Source organism: Leptidea sinapis, chromosome 8 (genome assembly GCF_905404315.1).
Source record: "Leptidea sinapis chromosome 8, ilLepSina1.1, whole genome shotgun sequence".
Classification (NCBI taxonomy): Eukaryota; Metazoa; Arthropoda; class Insecta; order Lepidoptera; family Pieridae; genus Leptidea; species Leptidea sinapis.
In genome coordinates this window covers 13,915,824-13,938,647 of record NC_066272.1, presented here as the reverse complement: position 1 = coordinate 13,938,647, position 22,824 = coordinate 13,915,824, and the positions used below count along the sequence as shown (strand labels likewise).

Sequence of the window (22,824 nt, the reverse complement as noted above, 5' to 3'; positions counted from 1 at the left end):
AAGGTAAGTAAGAAATATTTGTAGTGATGATTCAGAAGCGCTAACCTCAGGGCCGGATTTAAACTTAATGCCGCCCTGGGCACCGGAAAAAAATCCGCCCCAATACTGGAATTTTACTTATAGTAAAAATATAAAATACTAATTAAATTTCTTTAATTCCATAAAATAAAATAAAATGATTATTATTTTAAATCTCCAAGGAAATAAATTGATTAATTCTTTTTTATTATTAATTTTGACTAAACGAGCCAAAATTATAATTTACAAATAATGGATAAATTGAATTTCTTAAACTATCAATAAAACCAAAAATTATTAATTAGCAGAATTAATTAATTATATTGAGCAATCTCAATTAGACTAAAAATTTTTTTTCACTTTCAAAAATTCGCCGCCCTGGGCACTTGCCCCAACTGCCCCTAGTGTAAAGCCACCGCTGGCTAACCTATTAGAATAAAGTTTATTTGACTCTGACTTTATTGTTCACTGATAAGTGTTTATGGATGGCGAAAACTTTTTCGCAAATGTGAACCAAGCCTTAAATAAATTAATTATAAACGCACGTTTCAGTGTCCAGTTAAATAAGTCATCAGTAAATGGCCTTAAGTATCATGTAGTCAATCTTGTCAACCGACCTTAAGGCATAATTTGTGCAGGCTTCGATACACATCGGTCCCAGCGCGAGTCGAAAACAATATCAGAGTTACTACGTGCGTGATGCTTGTGGTGTGAGCTCTTTAAGTGATTTTAATTTAAAAAAAAAAACATATCTTCAATTATCAGTGATAACGTTTGGTAAGTACTTGACAGAATTTCTTAGCGACCTAGTATATTATTATTGTATAGAAAAATTAACAACTTTAAAAAAACAATACTTTAAAAAATATACAGTGTGAATCTAGTACAAATATTTTATCAATTAAACTAAATGTTTATAATTTATTCATTTTTAAATTTCTGTATAGTCCATACGAAATATTATAAAGAGGAAAGATTTGATTGTTTGTTTGCATTGAATAGGCTCCGAAACTACTGAACCGATTTGAAAAAATATTTCACTGTTGGGAGGTCCCTGGGTGACATAGGCATATTATATTTTCAAAAAAATTTGGGTTCCTCACTATAACTTCAATATTGTAACCCAAGGTGTAAGAAAATTACCTTAAATATTCTTTACTGCAAAAACTTGTTACAGCGTATTTTATAAGCTTAGATCGATTATACATCAAGATAGACTGTGACAGCTGTCAAATCGTTGAAAAGGTTGAGGTTGATAGTTAAGCTCTATTATGCACATTAACACAAAGCTTGTCACGCACACTAATGTAATAAACCTAGCCTGTTTTCATCGGTTGTCTAGCAGCAAGAGGCTCTATCTAGACGTATTAATTATCTAAAGCTATAAGTTTTTAAATTAAATTGAAATGTCGCAACAACGTGCTCAGTCCTGTAGGCGGAGGACGTCGCGGGGTATCAGCTAATCTATAATAATATGTATGTACTGGAAATGATAGAAAAGTATTTTATTATATGAAATGAAATAAAGTTTAAATCCGTATGAGAACCAAAGTTACCGACATAGTCCAAACGATTGCGAAATTGAAGTGGCAGTGGACATACATAGTGCGATTGACAGATGGCCGTTGGGGCAGTAAAGTCCTCGAATGGCGACCACGTACCGGAAGACGTAGTGATGGTAGGCCCACACAAGATGGACCGACGATCTGATCAAGATCGCCGGAAAACGTTGGACGAGGGCAGCGCAGGACTGATCGTCGTGGAAATCTTTAGGGGAGGTCTTTGTCCAGCAGTGGACGTCTTCCGGATGAAGATGAAGATGATGATGAAAATTTCACTTTAAATTTATATAAAATGTTTCAACCCAACTGTTGCTCTTACAACACATCCTATCAATATAATCTTCAAATACATGGGTCATCTCTACATATTATAAAACAAAGTCCCCCCCCGGGTGTGTCTGTCTGTCTGTTCGCGATAAACTCAATAACTGCTGCACAGATTTTCATGCTGTTCACGGTTCACCAATGGATAGCGTGGTTCTCGAGGAATGTTTTATTATATAGTTTATTATGTTTTTGAATATATTTTGATTACATTAACGATATTTATTGGAGGTGTCGGAAAAAAATAAGCCGTCTGGGAGTTTTCAACGATACCGCTGTCTAAACTCTAACAAACCCTTTGAGATATAAAAAAAACGTACGGTGGAATTGTGTATCTTATATAGATAAGTCTGGAATAGCATAATATGTCTATCTCTTAAGGATAACATAATAAAAACATAAAAAAAATAAACATAAATAAAAACAATAAAAAACTTAATACTTAAACAAAATTGGCAATACGTTTTTGTTTCATTTTTAACTCATTAACTTAGATTACAGATTATAGCGTTTCAGTCTGTAGGGCGCCGTAGCTAGTGATATTACTGGGCAAATGAGTCTTAACATCTTATGTCTCAAGGTGACGAAAACGAAAAGACGAAAAGACGAAAAACCCAAAAATAGCCCCAATAGCGCATTGGGTTTTTCAGTAATCCTGAGTGGCACTGCAGTGTAATGGGCAGGGCGTATCAATTACCATCAGCTGAACGTCCTGCTCGTCTCGTCCCTTATTATCAAAAAAAAATTGTTCGAATAAACTCGATTGCCGGTCATTTATAGGAACACGTCCAACTTTTAAATATATTTCAGTATTTTCTGAGTGGTACTTTTATTATTATTTTATGGGCGTAACGGCTTTTGTAAGTATTTTAAAATTGGAATTGTTTTTTCTTATCTATTATCTTTGTCTATTCGTACCTATTTAATAAATTGCCATACTGTTCTCCGATGCCACGCGACTTTGCCAAGTAATTACTTTACGCAAACCCAAAGTCAAAGTTAAAAATTAATCAAGTTTTAAAATTACACTATTGTATGAATGTAGTTTTAAATGGATAAGGTTTTTACATTCATCACCTCAGTCATAACTCACCACCAGATGCAATTCTTTAGCCTGTAAATATTGTTAATGATGTACCAACGTACGTAATCTAAACAGCAGAATATTTTCGAACAATAACGAAATAATTTTTCAATAACTCTTTTATGAAAATGAGACACGATGTATAATGGGCTCAATTTACTCATTATGGTCAAATAATTCACACTTTTGAATGTCAAAAGTTTACATTTTACCATTTACTACCAATTCGGAAATGGTTGGGCTTATTGAGAAGAAGTGGCAAGAAAAACGTTACCACTCTTTTAAAATAAACATTAACGGCTGCATCCATTTACAAATTATTGATGTAAGTACATTACTCAAATGTGTATGACTACCGAGTACGTTTGTTTAAAAAATAAATGTATATTATTAAAAAAAAAACACAAGAGTTTTTGAGTACTGTAGATGCATTAATCCTTACACATACGTATATATCTAATCTTATATCTTTAGATTAGATATATACGTATGTGTAAGACTATAGTAGCTCAGATGGGACATTGGGTGATCCGGAAAGCAGAAGACCCGGTTCGAATCCAGATGTCCTATTAGTTTTTTTTTTTAATTCAAGTTTGTAGATTCTTAAAAATCCGAGCAAGGCTCGGTTGTCCGGATATTCTTTATTTATTTACGGTGTATATGTGAGCTTAATAAATACTAACAATATATAATAGTTATTTATGTATCTGTTGTATAATAAGGGGTATTAAAATACACCCATAATATAAATCCTCTATAAAAGATTCTGAAACAGTTACCTTACTGCTAACATTAAAAAAGCCAATTCTAGTAACCATAATGCAAGCATTTATGTTTGTTTCCGAGTCATGGATGTTTATATATATTTATGTATGTTTATTTGTATGTTTATATGTATTTATGTATGTTTAAGTAAGTATATTGTATTAAATATATCGCTGTCTTGCAACCCATAACACAGGCTATATATCCCTAATTTGGGGCAAAGATAATTTGTATAAAAAGTGTGTCAACATTATTATGTTATTATTATTATTATAATATCATCCAAAGGAGTGTTATTATGAAAACGGGTGATATAATGTTGTACTGAATTTCATTGGGTGTTTTAATGTTGGCAATAAGCTAACTGTTTTAGAATCTTTAATAGAGGATTTAATACATAGATGTAGATAAAAATATGTAACAATCTACGATAACTTTAAATTTAATAAAATAAGGCAGAATTCCCCATGATAGGATATCTGTCAGTCTCATACGTCAGCAATCCGTGCGTGATGGATTTAGCTAAATAAATGAATGAATAAAACCTTCATTGCATACTAACAAGATTGTTTTAGCTAGCTAATTTACATTTCAAACGATACATATTATGCTACTAGTCCTATTCTTTGGGACACAAAACGGCTGAGGCAATGAGGCACAAGGGCTATGTAGGCAAAACTTACGCATTCTAACCAGGACACTGACAGGGCATTGCAGATTAAACAAACACCTCTCAATCCTCACAAATTGCAGCGTGTAAATCCTGTAATAGTGCAGATGAAACCCCGTTACACGTCCTCTCTGAATGTGGTCCTTTACGGCCGTTCCCAATTTTCTATCTACAGGTATAGATAAATTACTACCTTCTACTGTCAGTATTTAGCTGTCAATAAACTGAAGCTGTCCTAATATACCCGATAGTCATTCTTATCGCCTTATATTGGGACGCGTGAATTGCTGTTTCCATACAAACTTCTATCGCTGGTAAACTATACTTCGTCCCATTGACAGACAGTGAGTTACCGTCGATAAGTTTATTGGGACAGCAAATTCAACGATAGTTACGATTTTTATATCAAGTAAGAGATAGACTAAATATTGGGAACGGCCATTAATGTGTAAACCTAGCAACTCTTTGGAAATCCAATTCTTAAACCACTTGAGATACGTCAACTCATTGCAAAAGATATAATAAGATCCATGAATAGAATCAATCTTAGCAGTGAGCTATAGTTATCAGTGGCTATCACAATAGATCACATTGGTTGCAGTTGAACAGAGCTGCACTGAACTGTACTAGAGCCGCTTTACAAACCTTTACTTTTTTGGCGACGTATGATTGTTTTTCGATTTACTGACGTACAAATTAATAAGATTAAATATATTAACAACTCTCTATAGATATAGTGAAGACGCAGTGTTGGTAGGCCAACAAGATGGACCAACGATCTGGTCAAGATCGCCGGAGTAGGTTGGATGAGGGCAGCGCAGGACCGATCGTCGTAGAGATCTTTGGGGGAGGCCTTTGTCCAGCAGTGGACGTCTTCAAAATTTCATAATAATTAAAATATCAATAATAATAATTAATTATGCAATAGACTTTTTCTTCGACCTATTAATACACATCTTTTAACTCAACTGCTGCATTTTTAAATAGAATATAAGACGATAATTTTTATTGTGAAATATTAATTTTAATCGTATTGTCGTCGTTTTTCACAATATTGTCTCGACCAAAGCTCCAAGGCATTTTAAATAATATTATAAAGTAGCTTGGCTTAAAATGCCTTTATCATTTTACTATCACGTTAACGTAACTTGAACTTGACAAGATATTTTTGTTTTCACGGTCAACATTTAACCTACACCTACATTTGGATGCTTTTAATGTGGAATTTATAGTTGTTATAATATAATTAATGTATATTAGATTTTAAAATTATAATATGTTAAGGCCGGAATCGACTATGAATACCTAAAATTCACTCTAGTTATATCCATTTTGAACCGACTTCAAAAAAGGAGGAGGTTCTCAATTTATCGGTATTTTTTTATGTTTGTTACCTCAAAACTTTCGACTCGGTGAACCGATTTTGATAATTATTTTTTTATTTGAAAGCTGGTGCTTCCCGTGTGGTCCTATTGTAAATTGGTCCAGATCTGCTAGTGGCATCCATGAGAAAACCATAAAATTAGGTATTCGTATGTGGGCGACAAATTTACGAATAACTCAATATCGCGCCAACCGATTTCGATGATTCTTTTTTAATTGGAAATGATATCAAGGATATTTTGGTGACAGTTTCGTTGGGTTCAGATAACGGGATCCATGACAAAGTACCGGAACTCTTCAATTCTTAGGAGCAAATTAACGATACTCGGCCGAATCTTTTAATGCTACTAGGATATTTGAGTCACCTACCGTAACGTCATTATGGTCAAATAATTGTAATAGTAAAATATGGTGATCAATGAAACTCCTTAATAACTTACAGTAAGGGTGCGATCTGTGGCAGAATTTCTAACTGTCTGTAATCAAATTGCAAAGCGGTTACGTTCATTGCTGCATCGAGAAATTTAGTATATCTTCACATATTTAGACAAATTGTTAAAAACAACCGACTTCATACTACTACAATAACAAAAATACTATTCCAAAATAATAGATAAAAATTTTTGGGGTCGGGGTCAGCCAAGATAGGTTTGTAACTACATACATAGTTATAGGTGAGATGTGCTTGAGTCGTGAGGAGGCGAGAGGTGAGAGCGGGGCCGCGGCGGGGGGAGGGAGGACACCGATTCCAAAAATAACAATTATCGTAACTAGAATTAGATTAATAAATAAGTTTGTATATAAATACGCAATTATTTTTATAGTTTTTAGTGCATATTATATCTATTATTATTTGGAATAGTATTTTTGAAGTCGGTTGTTTTTTTTGTTAACATTTTTTTACTCTAAATTAATATAACTGGCAGTTATTAAAAAAAATATTATATATAATAACATGGGATGGTTGTTTACTTTTAATTTTTCGAATAATATTTTACAACTAAAAAATCATAATTTGACCTCTTTGAAACTTTCGGCTAATATTATAAACCAAATAACATAAATTCTTGTTTCCAAAAATGGAGAAAAGAAAATTACATCGAGTGGATGTCTTAATTTTTTTTTTATCATCATTTATTATTTATTTTAATCTTTAACTTCGGCTCATACGCCCTGGTCACCCGCCCTCGTATTTTGATCAAGGTCACTGGCGTGCATTAATATATAATATATGCTTGCGTAATGTATGATTAGTTAATAAAACACGTACTCAAGTGTTACCGCCACAGAAATATAAATAATTTTCGTACATAATTACTTCACAAGTCCCTTTATTTATTATTGTGTTTAAATTTTCCGTACCCAAAAGTAGCAAATGGTTGTATAATTATTATAATATAAACTCCATGATAATTTGGAGTCCCAAAAACAATCCGTACGATTGGCAGTGCAGAATTTTCCCATGAAAAAGAGTGCGTGCTTCTATTGATAACTGGCCTCAACGTTTAAAGGACTGTATTGCAGCCAATGGAGACCACTTCGAACAAACTTTTATATTTTAAATTGTTTTATATAAACTAACTTACTTTTTCCTTGTTTCAGTATGTATGGCATGATAAGATAGTGCTTGCAATGTAGGAAATTTATTTATTTTTATTATTTATAACACACAACAGTAAATGCTAATCAAAAGTAATTCGTGTCATCTCTTGGGTATTTCACGTCTAAATATAGGAATCTTTAAATTACGTATCGATGTAACTATTCGTGACCTTTTATTTATGCACAAGATGTCGAGGCGTACGTGAATTCCTTTCGTATAGCCATTCGTGTAAACACAGCTCTACCATAGAATAAATAATTATGCTGTGACCTACGATTACATAGGATTTACACTGATTTGGAATTAAACGTGATTAGGTAGATGAAATGTCATACAAAAACGTTATTGAAGTGAAAATTTCTTTAGCATCGTTGTGATTTGAAAGTCGATGAAGCGAAGATGCGTAACAGTTAAAATAGAAACATACATAAATTATAAGATTTATTTAACGTGGTAGAAAATAATATAGGAAGCATTAAACAGCGTTTTGGTACCAGGCGATCATAGTTGAAGAAGAGATTGTCTTATGTATTACGCGAGTAAACCTTAATATATTCTGACGTCTTGCGCACCACGTATTATTACATAGCCACCAGGAGAACATAAATATGGTAGCGGCGATAGAAATGTCTTTCATAGCGGTTGAAATCATGTGTCATCCTAGCAACATGTACCAGGACTTCATATACAGTTAAGAGCTTCATGCACAATGCAGGTTTCACTTCTGATATATTATGTACTTTGTACGCACGCCTTTTTTTAGGTATTCAATTTGGCATTGTTTGACATACTAAAAATAACAAAAGAAAAAAAAAACATTTTAAAAACCAAGCTTTTATAACTTGTTGATAAAAAGATCTAAAAAGTTAAAAATAATTGAAACCTGAGAAGAAAATAGTTATTTGTTCAATAAGTGAGCAAAGTTATTTTTTGCAGCGAGTGCTGACTTTAAATCACGAATTGGCGAAGTAGTCTAGAATTGAATCGCGAGCCTTGCGAGTGATTCTAATATAGACTACTGAGGTAGGGAGTGATTGAAAGGCACGAAACAAAAAAAAATGTTCTCGTATGAGACATACAACTTTTCACCTCGACTAGCGAGAAAAGTGTTATAGGTAAGAGAAACAATTAAGATAATAAATTTTTGTGACAGCTATGCAATACGCTAGGCTAAAATGAGTTTCGGAACGCTCCGGATCGCATCGTTTATTTTTTTAATAATTTTAATAAACAGGAAAACACTTCTCTTTTCCCATCCAGGGACCCCACCAAACTACAAGTACCTTGCTGTAGAACTACATTATTTCAGAGAAACTGTTTTTGTATGTGCATAAAAATCTATAATCACATCCCAAAAATAATAAGAGAGGTATCGTCAAATAGGAATTTCTCATCTAAATTGAAAATATACCTTAGTAAAAACTGCTTATATATTCATTAGACGAATATTTTCAACTAAAAACTTGACTATATACTATATAATACTGGTACTAATCTTTTGTTGAATTGATATTATTGTTACTAATGATTTAAAAATGTATTTTATAACATTTGCATGTCATAAATGTGGCAAATATGTAGTTTATAATATTTATGTAACATCAATCTAACATGTTTATGCAAATAAAAACGTTGACTTTGACTTTGACTTTTTAACGCGGAGTGATTCCCGGATGTATGGACACGTGGTGTTCGAAATTTTAATCACATTGCCTCACGATCGCAGCAAAAAATATATGAATTTGAATATTTCAACTTAAAAAAACACACGCAAGCTGAATACATAAAAAATTAATCCCTCCTTAAAAGCCGGCAACGCTCATGTGATTCATCTGGTGTTGTGAGAGAATGTGGGTGGCGGTGATCACTTAACATCAGGTGATCCATACGCTCTTTTGTCCTCCTCTTCCATAAAAAAAATAACAAATGTCAAAGATTAAAATCACAAAATCATTAGGTTATCTGTACTTTATATTAAGACGCAAAAATACAAAACTTCGATGCATACGCGACATTGTTTATTAACATATTTGTAACATTCAACGAACAAACTATGTAAATTATATTGATGTCAATAGTTTTAACATATCATGGCAAAAGGTAATAAGGCGATCGCTTTAACATTGAAGATCATGTTATCAACCTTCATAGCAACTATTCCCTAAAGTTGCACAATATATCTACATACTTACTCAGATATTAACAAGACTAGGTAACCTTCGTCAATAATGTTACTACTACATCAGTTATGTGCTATAGATACTTATTTTATTACAAAAATTTCACTGTATAATTGACTTTTTTGATTATATTATCATTCGATCAGCCCCCTGTTCCATTGGTATTAGTGTGCTTGCGTGAAGTGTGAAGGTTCAACCTAAATCCTCGCTAGCATTGTATATGCATTGCACCAGTGGGATCTCTCCTTTGAACAGGAAGCCGGCTATATTATGGGTACCACAACGCCTATTTCTGCAGTGAAGCAGTAATGTGTAAACTAGTGAAATTACTGGGCTAATGAGACTTAACATCTGGTCTCAGGGTGACGAGCGTAATTGTAGTGCCGTTCAGAATTTTTGGGTTTTTCAAGAATGTATTAGGTAGGGCGAATCAACTACTATCAGCCGAACGTCCTGCTCGTCTCGTCCCTTATTTTCATAAAAAAAAAAATTTTTTTCACTTTTGGCTGATGTTTGTTTTGTATATTCCTCTTTCTTCTTCTAATTCCAACTAAGTTCCTAACCTTGGATTTACAATGGATTATAATATAAGGTGAAAAAAAGACTTGTGTTTAGCTATCCCCGTTGTTAAAAGTAAGGAAAAAACTTGATCAACAGTAATTGGCCAGACAAAACATATCAATAAGCTTCTTTGCTATGGCAATATGAAGACAAACGGCGAAGGTACCAGATAAGTGATGTTATGTGATCAATGCCAATGATGCAGTATCTATCATCATATCACGGTACTTTTTTAATACAGTGTACCATCCCATACCGAATAATGAAATTCATTCTATAGTTTGATTTGGAAAAAACTTCCTTCTAAAGCGCAGTGTGGAATTTGGCTTTGCACTCCATATGTTTGAGGAAATGGAGAGACCCAGTATAATTATAGTGGGCTAACTATCAATCAAAAAATCAGTGCTTTTAGACGCGATGCGCGGTTTGATATGAATTCCAATAATCTATATAGAGTAGTCATTGTAGCTAGTAAGCAAATGTTCACACAGGCAGAATGCATGGAAGCATTTTAGCGTTTAAGTGTTAAACAAACTTATTTACATACGATCAACACAGTATAGTCATCTTTTATATATTTAGTATACGTGACGTGTAAGATCAGTTATATCATAAGCAAATACGTGAATCGGTATATATTTGCCGACGAAAGAATTCCTAGGAGTTCTAGAGAGTTATTTCTCGAAGTTTTTTTGCGAAACAGAAACCGAAGTCAATTTATTGTGACATGGAGACAGAGTATGTATACCTTTGTTTTTTTGTATATTACAGCAAAGTAACTTCAAAACTTCCACATTCACGGTCCGATTTAAAAATTAATAATTACCAGTTACTTTACCAGTGGGAGGCTCCGTCGCACAGGATGCCGGCTAGATTATGGGTACCACAACGGCGCCTATCCTACCGTGAAGCAGTAATGTGTAAGCGTTACTGTGTTTAGGTCTGAAGGGCGCCGTAGCTAGTAAAATTACTGGGCAAACGAAACTTAGCATCTTATGTTTCTTATGTCTCAAGGAGACAAGCGCAAATGTGGTGCCGATAAGAATTTTTTGGATTTTCAAGAATCCTGAGCGTTACTATGTTGTAATGGGTAGGGCTTATCAATTACCATCAGATCAGAATCAGTCCCTTATTTTCATTTTAAAAAATGGAAGAAGCTGGAACTGGGGAGCTTGTCTCGTCCCTTATTGTCATTAAAAATACTAGTTACTACAACGTAACATAACCAATTAATATATAATAGTACCTAATGACCTACATTTATATATATACCTACGTAGAAGTTGACTCTCTTTCTATCGTGTTGACCTAATTTCAATTTTTGTTTTGGCGGCCTATTCCAGTCCAAATCCAAACATGTAAGTCCTGAGTCACTAACGTAGCGATAATATCTATAACATAGATATATATATATATATATTAGGGGTACAAAAAAGGCCATTTTGTACTGAAAAATCCAAACATATTTAAAATTAAACTATATTTATTTAATGGAAGTATTTTTACCTTCATTATCTATTACTCTACCATGTCTCATATGGTCATACCGTTTTGTTAGGACTCTGGGGACATCGACAAATTCTGTGAAAGCATTGAAGTATTGAATCTTGAGTAGAAAATTTACTACCACATAAAAAATGTCCAAAACGTCGCGACAAAATAGTAGTCGGTTGGGGCTTGTGGAAAAAAACAGTTTCTCGAGCCGTGTAAGATATTGCGTCATTGTGCAATAATCATGGTGAAGATAGAGTTATTTGCGCTATTTATAATCTTTTTTATGATATGTACCTAATATGTTCATTTATAACTCAAGAACAGTTTGACTGATCTTGAAGAAAATTAGTGTGTGTAAAGAATATATGATTGCGTAAATAACTAGACAATACTGTTTGAAGTAAGTTGTTACAAGTTAAAAACTCATTCCATTCGAATTCAAATTTGGAAAGCTTTATTATGTTAGAAACATCGACCATTTCCCGCCATTTTACATCTTCGACGTTATTATTAAGTCACTAATTAATAAGAAAAATGGGATGTTAAAGATAACTAAATGCAGTGATTGAGTGGGTATGAACTATGAAGCCGTCGGTAATTACTTCAAAGGCCAATCGTTCGAATACCGTACTATCGATAGATATACATCCTCTATGATAGAAAAGAATCCACGGAAAAATAGGCGCGCCATTGCCGTCGAGTTGCGGATAGTAGCCCGTGATAACCTAGAAAACAATCCGAGAAATTTGCACGTTTTAAAAATTAATTACCTGGTTAAAATATCATCATAATATTAATTAATAGACATGATTTTTATTTCAATAATATATAATTACTAGCTGACCCAGCAAACTTTGTACTGCCATATAAAGTAATAAAAAAATTTTTTGGGGTATAAAGAATAGATGACGACCGATTCTCAGATCTACCAAATAGATCGTACATAAAATTTATCAGACGATTTAAGGTGTTAAAAAGCATGGGACGCACTTCTTTGTAAACCTTTGATGATCTTTTGATCGCATCTACTGACAGAACAGAGCGTGCTCGTCTTTTGGCCGTGACACAAAATGAGTCGGGCTTTTGGTTACAAGTCTTGCCTTCTGTGCCGATTGGAACGCTACTTGACAATATGCGTATCACTCCGGCTAGGTATAAAACTGAATGAACCACATCAATGTACATGTGGCGTTCAGGTGGATGCTCTTGGGCGTCACGGGTTATCCTGCCTAAAATCGGCAGGCCGCATCAGTCGTCACGCCAGCATTAATGAAGTCATCCGTAGGGCATTTGCCACTCTTAATATACCAGCCGTTTTAGAGCCAAATGGTATTATCTTCGCGATGGCAAGCGTCCTGATGGAATGACGCTGGTGGCTTGGGCACGGGGAAGGGCGCTGGTGTGGGACGCGACTTGCGTCGACACTCTGGCTCCTTGTCATGTCCAAGCTACGTCAGTTGGTGCAGGAGCTGCTGCTTCGACTGCCGAAGACAGCAAGCGTCGCAAATATTGTGGTCTCAGTGAGTCATACATCTTTGTGCCGTTTGGTGTCGAGACCTAGAGGCGCGGAGTATGTTCAAAATACGTATGCGTATCCGTGGATGGAATAGAATAATATTAAAATCGCGATACAAAAATAGGCTTTGATTGTAGACAGGTGAATTTGAAAGAAAAAATTTGAAGTTGTATGGATTTTTTAATGCTGAATTATAACAAAATTAAATAAAATATTTAGGGATGGGTGACCCTTATCATTTAGGGGTATGAAAAATAGATGTTGGCCGATTCTCAGACCTACCCGAGATACACACAAATTTACAAACAAATTGGTTTAGTCGTTTCGGAGGAGTTTGATAACAGACACCGGGACACGAGAATTTTATATATAAGATAGATAAGCGAATAATACCTTACTGACTTAGGTATAAGCTCATGAACTCAATTTATAGCGTGGCGACGTAATCATAAAAAAATAATCCAAAAATACCTAATTAACCTTAACAAAATAATTTTCCAATAATATCATTTCGGAACGACCTGTAAGTAATCTAGTAGCCGCGCCCTTTCGTAGACACTGGCACCTACCTATTTCATGGCTTCTAGCCTAAACACATGGACCATAGGTGCCCCAATGAGCTTCCTTGTCCGGTGTTTCCGGGACGATACGACATGGGTACCTTTAAAAAAGCACGTACACCTTCCTTCAAGGCTGGCAACGCTCCTGTGAATCATCTGCTGTTACAGGAGAGTGTGTGCGGCGGTGATCACTAAACACCAGGCCACCCGTACCTACGTTTTTTTTGTCCTCCTCTTTCATAAAAAAAACCTCGCACCAATTGTTCCGGCATCGAACTCTGTAGTAATAATAATTTTGTGTGATGGACAATGCAAATTACGATCGAATATGGTCCGCTACGAGACGAGATCATGCGTTCAGACTTTACCTGTGCCGTGATTAAAATCCTTTATAAACAAAATTTAGGCAGAAAACAATATTCGCAGTTTCCGCATTTGTGAAAATTTCCAGAAATGCTTCAAGATGATGACATTTTAATATTTCACTCACTTTGATGCATTACACAAGGATTTGATGGAGAGGTGTGAGGATCTTTTAAATTTACAAATTCCTCAATGGATAATTAATCCGTACAATACCACAGCCATAGACGAAGCCAATCTGATAATGCAAGAAGAGTTGATTGCAATCAGCACAGAGGAAGAGCTTAAGCAGAAGTTCAACCAAGGCTATCCGAAGTTCTGGTTGCAACGCAACATTGAAACACAGTATCCTATATTGTGGAACATTGCTGAAAAATACATTATCGCTTTTCCATTATCATACCTATTTGAAAAAAGCTTTAGTGTGGTAACAAACATTTTGACGAAACAAAGAAACCGTTTGAAAATCAATGAATGTGGAGATTTAAGGCTGCAACTCACCAGTATTGAACCGGATGTAGCTAGATTATTAGATAGTCACCATCACACTGAATGTTTTATTTTCTCTTTGCGAATTAATACTTTTTTAAATGTAATTTCCTACCTACTTAAGATTCTTTAAGTACTTAATTTGTAATAATCATTATAAATTAAAGTTGATATTTACTGACTTGTATGTCTTTTTATTTTGTTAAATTTTGATGAGAAAATGAAGTCAACTTTACTCACTTAACCAAGTGCAAAGTTTTCCAATTAGTACCTTAGTAAACTAAAGATAGGCCCTTATTCATAATAGTCTACTAACTTGAAGCATTTTTAATTCTCACTCTGTCTTCTTCTATTGACCTAAATTAGAATAAAAAATAACAATAACAGTTCATTTTGGAAAACGGGTCACTTGTTCAAAATAGTCTGGGGAGCCCTGATTTAGTACTTCATTTTTGATTAGTAACTAAGTCGCATGTAAGGCAATTTAATTAAATAAATAAGTATCCTATCCTCAATCCGTGTGGTCATTTAATGTCGCGATTGTAACTAGCGCCATGCTGTGTACTACTTATACTGGGTCAAGGACTTTGTTTTCATAACGCAGCTTCTTAACATACCATTAAATGCCAATAAATTTTTATTTTCACAGACGACATCGAAATAAACTGCCATAATGCAGTGGACTCTGATATAAACGATACCAATAAATTTTTATTTTTACAGACGACATCGAAATTATCTGCCACAATGCAGTGGACTCTGATATTAACGATCTCATTATCCGTTATATCTTTGACGACAAGCCAAACAAACAACATTTTCGACTTCTGGACAGACCTGTTTCGCCCTTTACCTCATGCTAAGAAGGAAGGGTTCGTCCCAGACTATACCCCTAAAAACAATCAAAAGTTTGATTTCATTATTGTTGGAGCCGGTTCCGCTGGATGTGTTTTAGCAAACAGGTTATCAGAAATTTCTGATTGGAATGTCCTCCTGTTAGAAGCTGGAGGTAATGAAAACTTTTTTTCCGATATTCCAATATTTGCACCCTTTATTTCAATTACACCTATGAACTGGGATTATAGTTCAGAACCAGAGAAAAGAGCTTGTAAAGATTTAAGGGGAAATGTATGCTATATGCCACGTGGAAAAGTGCTTGGGGGGAGTAGTGTTCTTAATTTTCTTATATATCAACGTGGTCATCCTGAAGATTATGATGATTGGGAGGATATGGGTAACGAAGGCTGGAGCTACAAGGATGTTTTGCCTTATTTCAAAAAATCTGAAAACATCAGAATTCCGGAACTGTACAATTCAAGCTTTCATGGCATAGGTGGTTATTTGGACATAGATTACGCGTCCTATTCATCACCATTGGAAACTGCATTTAAAGACGCAGGACAAGAGCTTGGTTACACGTGGAATGATCCAAACGGTGAAAATTTAATTGGCTTCTCAAAGCCACAGGCAACAATCAGAAATGGACGACGGTGTAGTTCTTCTAAAGCATTTCTGGAACCAATTAGATACCGAAAAAATTTGAAAGTGTCAAAGTATTCCACTGCTAAAAAATTGTTGATAGATCCACTATCGAAAATTGCATATGGAGTTGAATTCACTAAAAAAAGCAAAAGGTATAAAAACAAATACTTGCAAATTATTATTAAATATTAACTTTATTTCACGATATTTTAAAAATATTATAATTTCTAGACTACGGGTGTATGCCCGGAACGAAATCATATTAGCCGCAGGAACAGTTGGTTCTGCCCAGTTGTTAATGTTATCCGGCATTGGACCAGCAGATCACCTGAATGAGATAGGAATTGAACATATAATAAATCTTCCTGTAGGATACAACCTGCAAGATCATGTTACGTTTTCCGGGAATGCATTCATTGTAAATGAAACTGGACTCTGCGTCAGTGACGTACGTACTTACATAAGTTTTGCAATAAACTATACAAAATACTTATTTTATCTTTCGCAATAGATGTTTCATCTTTATTTTATTTTCAGATGATAGCAGCTTCACCAATGTCTGCAGCTGCATACCTAGCAGGACACGGGCCTTTAACAATACCCGGCGGAGCTGCAGGATTGGCATTTTCCCACACCAAATACTCTAATGATCTAAGCGATTCACGACCTGATATAGAAATAGTGATGGGAGCCGGTTCTTTAGCTGGTGACTTCCTGGGAATAATTAGATCTCTTCTCGGTAAGGACCTTTCCTTAATAAAACAAATTTTTAACTACGAAAATTACAAATATTATGGTTACATATTTTTACCGTTGGGGTGGAGACGATGGGTTCTTGGAGTCAGCCACAGACCGAACAATAGTATTGAATAAGTGTGGCTAGTACAAGGAGAAAATGAGGAAAATATGGAGAAACAGGACACCCCAAAGCCGCGACGACCAGGCTCGTGGGAACGTTTACATTAAATGAACACACGGGTATCTAACATTGATGGTAAAAAAATAATTATAAAATTTAAAGTAATTAATTTAAATTTTCAAATAACAAATTTTATATATATGTATATAGGAAACAAAATTTTAATCACCCTTGCGTGGTCGCATGCGACGGCACGAAGTATGTGTCAGTGCCTACGCTAGCACGCGGCTAGTAGATTTCTTATAGGGGTTCCGAAATGATATTATGGAAAATTGATTTTTTAGGTGAATTATGTATTTTATTTTAGAATATATTTTTTTATGATTACGGTTAAGTTGTTCTTCCCGTGTGTTCATTTATTATGAGATATTATGGAAAATTTATTTTTTATGTGAATTATGTATTATTTCTATTTGAATATTTTTTTATGATAACGGTTAAGTTGTTCTTCCCGTGTGTTCATTTATTATGAGATATTATGGAAAATTTATTTTTTATGTGAATTATGTATTTTATTTTTGATTTCTTTTTTTATTACGGTTAAGTTGTTCTTCCCGTGTGTTCATTTATTATGATATATTATGGAAAATTTATTTTTTACGTGAATTATGTATTTTATTTTTGAATGTTTTCTTTATGATTACGGTTAAGTTGTTATTCCCGTGTGTTCATTTATTATGAGATATTATGGAAAAAACAATTTTATGTGAATTATGTACCTATTTTATTTTTGAATATTTTTTATGATTAGGTACGGTTAAGTTGTTCTTCCCGTGTGTTCATTTATTATGATATATTATGGAAAATTTATTTTTATGTGAATTATGTACCTATTTTATTTTTGAATATTTTTTTATGATTACGGTTATGTTGCTCTTCCTGTGTGTTTATTTAATGTCGCCATTGTAGCGACACACTGTATATTACTTTCAATATATGGACGTTTTTTGTATATTTTATACCTATTCATTATTTGTCAGGTGTGACGGACGAATTTTATCTGAAGGTATATGGATCTTTACCAATACAAAAGCGACAACAATCGTTTGCACTAAACCCAGTCCTCATACGTCCTCGGAGCATCGGTCGCTTGACCCTCAGAAGCTCAAACTTTGATGAGCACCCAAAAATTCAACCGAATTATTTTGATAATTCTAATGATATGAAAATAATAATAGAAGGAGTACGATTGGTAAGTTTTCATTGGGTAATATAATTTTTAACTACTTTATGACTTTCATTACTTTATAAAAAAAAAACTACGTTTACAAAACCGACTTCAAAAAGTAAAAAGTATAAAATAACTTAATAAAGATTTAATTTAATACGCCTCGTATATTAATAAAACCCCCTTAATTACAATTTTTTATTATTAAATACTAGTATTTGTAAGTGCTACCTATTGAAAAGTTTTAAGTCGGTGCCAATACCAAAACAAAATAAAACTTAATATTATAAACAGCTTACTTACTGTAATTATCAACGACGTCTGCCCGCGCGTGTTCTACTCGCTTGGGATGCTTTGATCTAGAGTCTAGACCAAGCTAACCCGCTCAAAGTCACGCGTGGCGAGTGTATGTACCTACTACATTTGCCTTGTTTCCTCCTTTTTGAAGTCGGTTAAAAACATAAAAGTATCTCTGTCAATCTATCCCTAAACAGCTTCAAGCGATTCCCAACCAATACCTGAAGCACGCCGGCCCAGATGTGAACATCGCATATAAGAATAAATCTTCGTTCGCTCTTTTTTATTTGTAGCTTCGCTAACATCAAATCTATAAGAAGCACTTAAACTTCTGTGACTTTTTAATAAATTTTTCTTAGATAATTTATATGTCTAGATAAAGCCTCTTGTTCGTAGACAAAACAGGCCAGGTTTATTATTCCTCTGCCCCCACCGCACGTCCTTACACTTGTGTTGCCTCGGTATATTATATCGCGACAATAGCAAGTCTACCTAAAGACAATGTAAATTAAGTGAAACTCACGGTTGCTTTGAATGGTAGCAAACCTTGCATCTTAAATTCTTCATAGTATAACACTTATATTTCTTTAAAGCATTTATATATTTTATTTAGAATAATATTAGAATATGTATAAAGAGATATGTTATGATAAATAAATTTGTTAATGTTTACAATATAAATAAAACAAAGTAATGCGAATGTAAGAATAATCTTCTTAAACCTTACAATATTTTCCTATCTACTTAATATTATGTTTATAAACTTAATTTATAAGGCTATATTATCTCCAACAGGCACAAAAAATTATCAACACGAAGTCATTTCAAAAATACGACACGAAACTACATGATGTGCCATTCCCTGGCTGCGAGGACCTGGTGTTTGACTCTGATGAATACTGGGAATGTGCAATTACGCAGACATCGATTACTCTTGATCATCAAGTAAGTTTAGCGTGTTAAGGTGCGTATAGATGGGTGAAACGTAATGTATCATGCAATGAAAGAATTCGCCGTACACATCGCTGGAATTTGTAACAATTTCTTTTTTTTTATGGAAAAGGAGGACAAACGAGCGTACGGGTTAAGTGGTGTTAAGTGATCACCGACGCCCACTTTCAGAGGAATCACAGGAGCGTTTCCGGCCTTTGAGGAAGGTGTTGGCGCTTTTTTTGAAGGTACCCATGTCGTATCGCCACGGAAACACCGCACAACGAAGTTCATTCCACAGCTTTGTAGTACGTGAGAGAAAGCTCCTTGAAAACCGCACTGTGGAGGACCGCCACACATCCAGATGGTGGGGATGATATCCTAACTTGTGGAGTGTCGTGCGAAGGCGGAATTCGGCGGCAGGAATCAGGTGAAACAGCTCTTCGGAACACTCCCCGTGATAAATGCGGTAGAAGACACACAATGAAGCGACGTCTCTACGAAACGCCAAGTGATCCAGCAGTTCACAGAGCACTGGGTCACCGATAATTTAAGCTGCTCTGCGTTGCACGCGGTCAAATCGATCGAACTGATACTGGCGCGCGCCAGATCAGAGATGACAGCAATACTCCATGTGTGTCCGAAGCTGCGCTGTGTAGAGCACTAGAATGTGTTCTCATAGTTTGGCATTTGCAAAATGAGCATTTCACGCGCACGCTACGAGCATTACAAGCCGCGCATGCAGCGACCCGTGATTTGTCGGTTTTTCGAACGAACACAAAGGGGTGTGGCGGCTGAATGGCTTCGTAGTTCACGGTTGCAGCGAACATGCAGTGAAAGGTAGTCAGTTTACCAGTCTGTACGCACCTTTAAGTAGTTATAAACACGTAATGAGTATTTAGGCTTTCATAAGTCTAATTCTGTACTAAAACAAATACGATTTGCACTAATCGCCAGCATGGGATTATAGCCTATTATTTTGATTTAAGCTATACTTAAGGTTCATTACTACAAATCCATTTGCACTCATATTAGTCTACGATGGTTCCATTCATGTGCATATCACATCTGCATGATATGCACATGAATGGAACCATCTGTTCATCTGTCACAGCCGATGTGCTTCGAAAAATTAATAATAATTAGTAATTAATATGAACGAGCAGCTTTGGTTTTTTGTTTTGTTTGTTCATATCCAGTATTCATGTTTTAAATAGTGTTTAAATGTCTGTCACTTATTTAAGCATACAATTCTTCAATTGCAGACAGTCGTAGAGTTTATTCCTTAAAGAGTTTATACATATAGGGCGCCATCATTACTTCTGACAATAAGTTCCATTAATGAACCACCCTGTTGCTGAAGAAGTGTGCTAGCGGAAACTTGCACCAATCATAGATTGTGTCTATGAGGTTGCTGATGGCTTAAATCGTAATCGAGGGGTTTTTTCTCAAGAGTTAGGTGCTCTGTGAGATTGGTAGAGCAATTCACAGAGTATCTATGGGTCACCAGATGGTAAGTGATCACCGCCCCGCCGTCCACACTCACCGGCAACAACAGAGTTCATTACTGAACTACGGAACTCCAAAATTTTTTACAATTATTATAAATCTAATCGGCCCGAACTATTCAACCATCAAGTATAGAAGAGATTTGAAATTATTAATTTCATAATGTTTATCAATCGTACTTTTGCAGGTAGGCACTTGCAAAATGGGCCCTGCAGATGACCCAACCGCTGTTGTTTCTCCACGGTTACAAGTCCATGGTGCTAAAGGTTTAAGAATAGCAGATGCATCTATTATGCCAAGGATTCCTGCTTCTCACACTCATGCACCTGTTGTAATGATTGCAGAAAAAGCAGCAGATATGATCAAGGAAGATTGGGATAAACCTATTTTTAAGATTTCCTAAGATATATTATACTTACCACTAAAATTAATGTGAAATTCGAATTAAGTGTGCAGTTCCAACTTAGCCAATTCTTTAAGTATTGTTAAATGTGGCAATATTTAAGTACCTCCCTATAGCATAAAAATAGCAAATATAAGCGTAATGTAAGGAAAGGATAGATAACCTTTTTATGGGAATAATAGAAAAATCGATCAAATGACTAAATTAACCGAAATCTTAAAAAAAAGCTTAAAACATCCTTACGTGGGCGTTAATTGCCTACGAATTCTGAACGCCTGCGGTCCGGCGTGGGACAAGTTGGTGTCAGTCGCTACGCTAGCGCTCGGTTAAGAATTATTTAGACTTGAAAGAGCGAAATCTCAAGTCAATTTCCTAATTTGCAAATATTGGGGTTGAGTAGGTTATCAACTGTAAAGTAGATGCTGTAGATGGAGCCACAACCTGGGAGTTGAACAAGATATACCAAGAATAATTAACCATGCCAGACTCGAACGGTTGACTCAGTTGGTAGGAGCGCTCGGACGGAACCCGAGAGGTCGCGGGTTCGAGGCCCACGTCGTTCATAAATCTTTAATACATATTAATTTTCATTATATTTCTTGCTAGAAACTGTCCCCAATAGCCTCATGCCGCGAACCTTTCATCGCATCCATAAAAAATCTAAATGAAAAGGTAATAGAAGTGTTATTAGTGATAGTTCCTCGCAGGACGCCTGTCGGCATTATAATATACTATGTTTGCTTGCAACGTTTCGCGGCTTGTGCAGAAATGGTGAGGAAAATAAGGGCAAAACGAATAGATAAATTAAGAATCTCATATAAAAAATGATAGTATTTTCATTGGTATAGTCGTAAATAGTGGAATTTACTGCGATCAAAAATAATGAAATATAGCAAATGATACTAAATCACTACTTACTAGCTAGAGATCTGTGAAGCGACATGTTTATCGTGGCTATGTCAATTTTAGTACCATCTTACGCCCTTATTCATAATAGTCTGCTTAATTTAAAGCATTGCTGATTCTCACTCTGTCTTCTTCTATTGACCTAAGTCAGAATGAGAAAAACACTCCTTAGCGGCTGTTTAAAGTTAGCGGACCATTATGAATAAGAGGGATAATCTTCAAAATTCTATTCATATAGAGCTTATAGTGGAAGTCTACTGTCAGTGTAATTGTCCGTAGACATGAGTATGTAGGTATTGCTAAAATACGTGCTTAAACAAATATACCTAATTATTCACACGATGTTTGGATATCATATGGATTCAAATGGTTATTGTTATTGGAAATTAACAATCCCAGTCAAATAAGAGTCCCGTTAATCCTACAAGGCTATATAAATTTTATTGTAAGATATAAAACATATTTTTGTTTTTGCATCTAGTCATGATTTTAAATAAAGAAAATAAATAACGTGAGTATTTTATTATAACCCATGGTAAAATGACGACCCCTGTAGCATCTTATTAAGTGAAACAGTGGCATGTGTACTTTTGGTATAGCCATGGATTGGAACCATGGAATACTGGTGGTGTTCACTA

General features: G+C 34.9%; 1 protein-coding gene across 2 annotated transcripts; it reads left to right on the top strand.

Moving 5' to 3' along the window:
• Nucleotides 1-650: 650 nt before the first annotated feature.
• LOC126965673 (glucose dehydrogenase [FAD, quinone]-like) lies at nucleotides 651-22,696 on the top strand. 2 transcript variants are annotated; one of them, XM_050809388.1, is made up of 7 exons: nucleotides 651-795; nucleotides 15,296-16,206; nucleotides 16,286-16,502; nucleotides 16,592-16,793; nucleotides 17,954-18,165; nucleotides 19,234-19,383; nucleotides 21,065-22,696. In XM_050809388.1, the coding sequence occupies exons 2-7, from the start codon at nucleotides 15,320-15,322 to the stop codon at nucleotides 21,278-21,280; spliced, it is 1,884 nt and encodes a 627-aa protein (XP_050665345.1). In that variant the 5' UTR covers nucleotides 651-795; nucleotides 15,296-15,319; the 3' UTR covers nucleotides 21,281-22,696. The 2 variants fall into 2 exon arrangements, with proteins under 2 accessions (XP_050665345.1, XP_050665346.1); XM_050809389.1 differs by lacking the exon at nucleotides 651-795 and adding an exon at nucleotides 10,780-10,888.
• Nucleotides 22,697-22,824: the final 128 nt, after the last annotated feature.

Coding starts and splice junctions, on each gene's coding strand:
- LOC126965673 (XM_050809388.1), top strand. CDS start 15,320: ATGCAGTGGACTCTGATATTAACGATCTCATTATCCGTTATATCTTTG. Junction 16,503..16,591: donor CTGGACTCTGCGTCAGTGAC/GTACGTACTTAC, acceptor TTTTATTTTCAG/ATGATAGCAGCTTCACCAAT. Junction 16,794..17,953: donor AATAATTAGATCTCTTCTCG/GTAAGGACCTTT, acceptor ATTATTTGTCAG/GTGTGACGGACGAATTTTAT.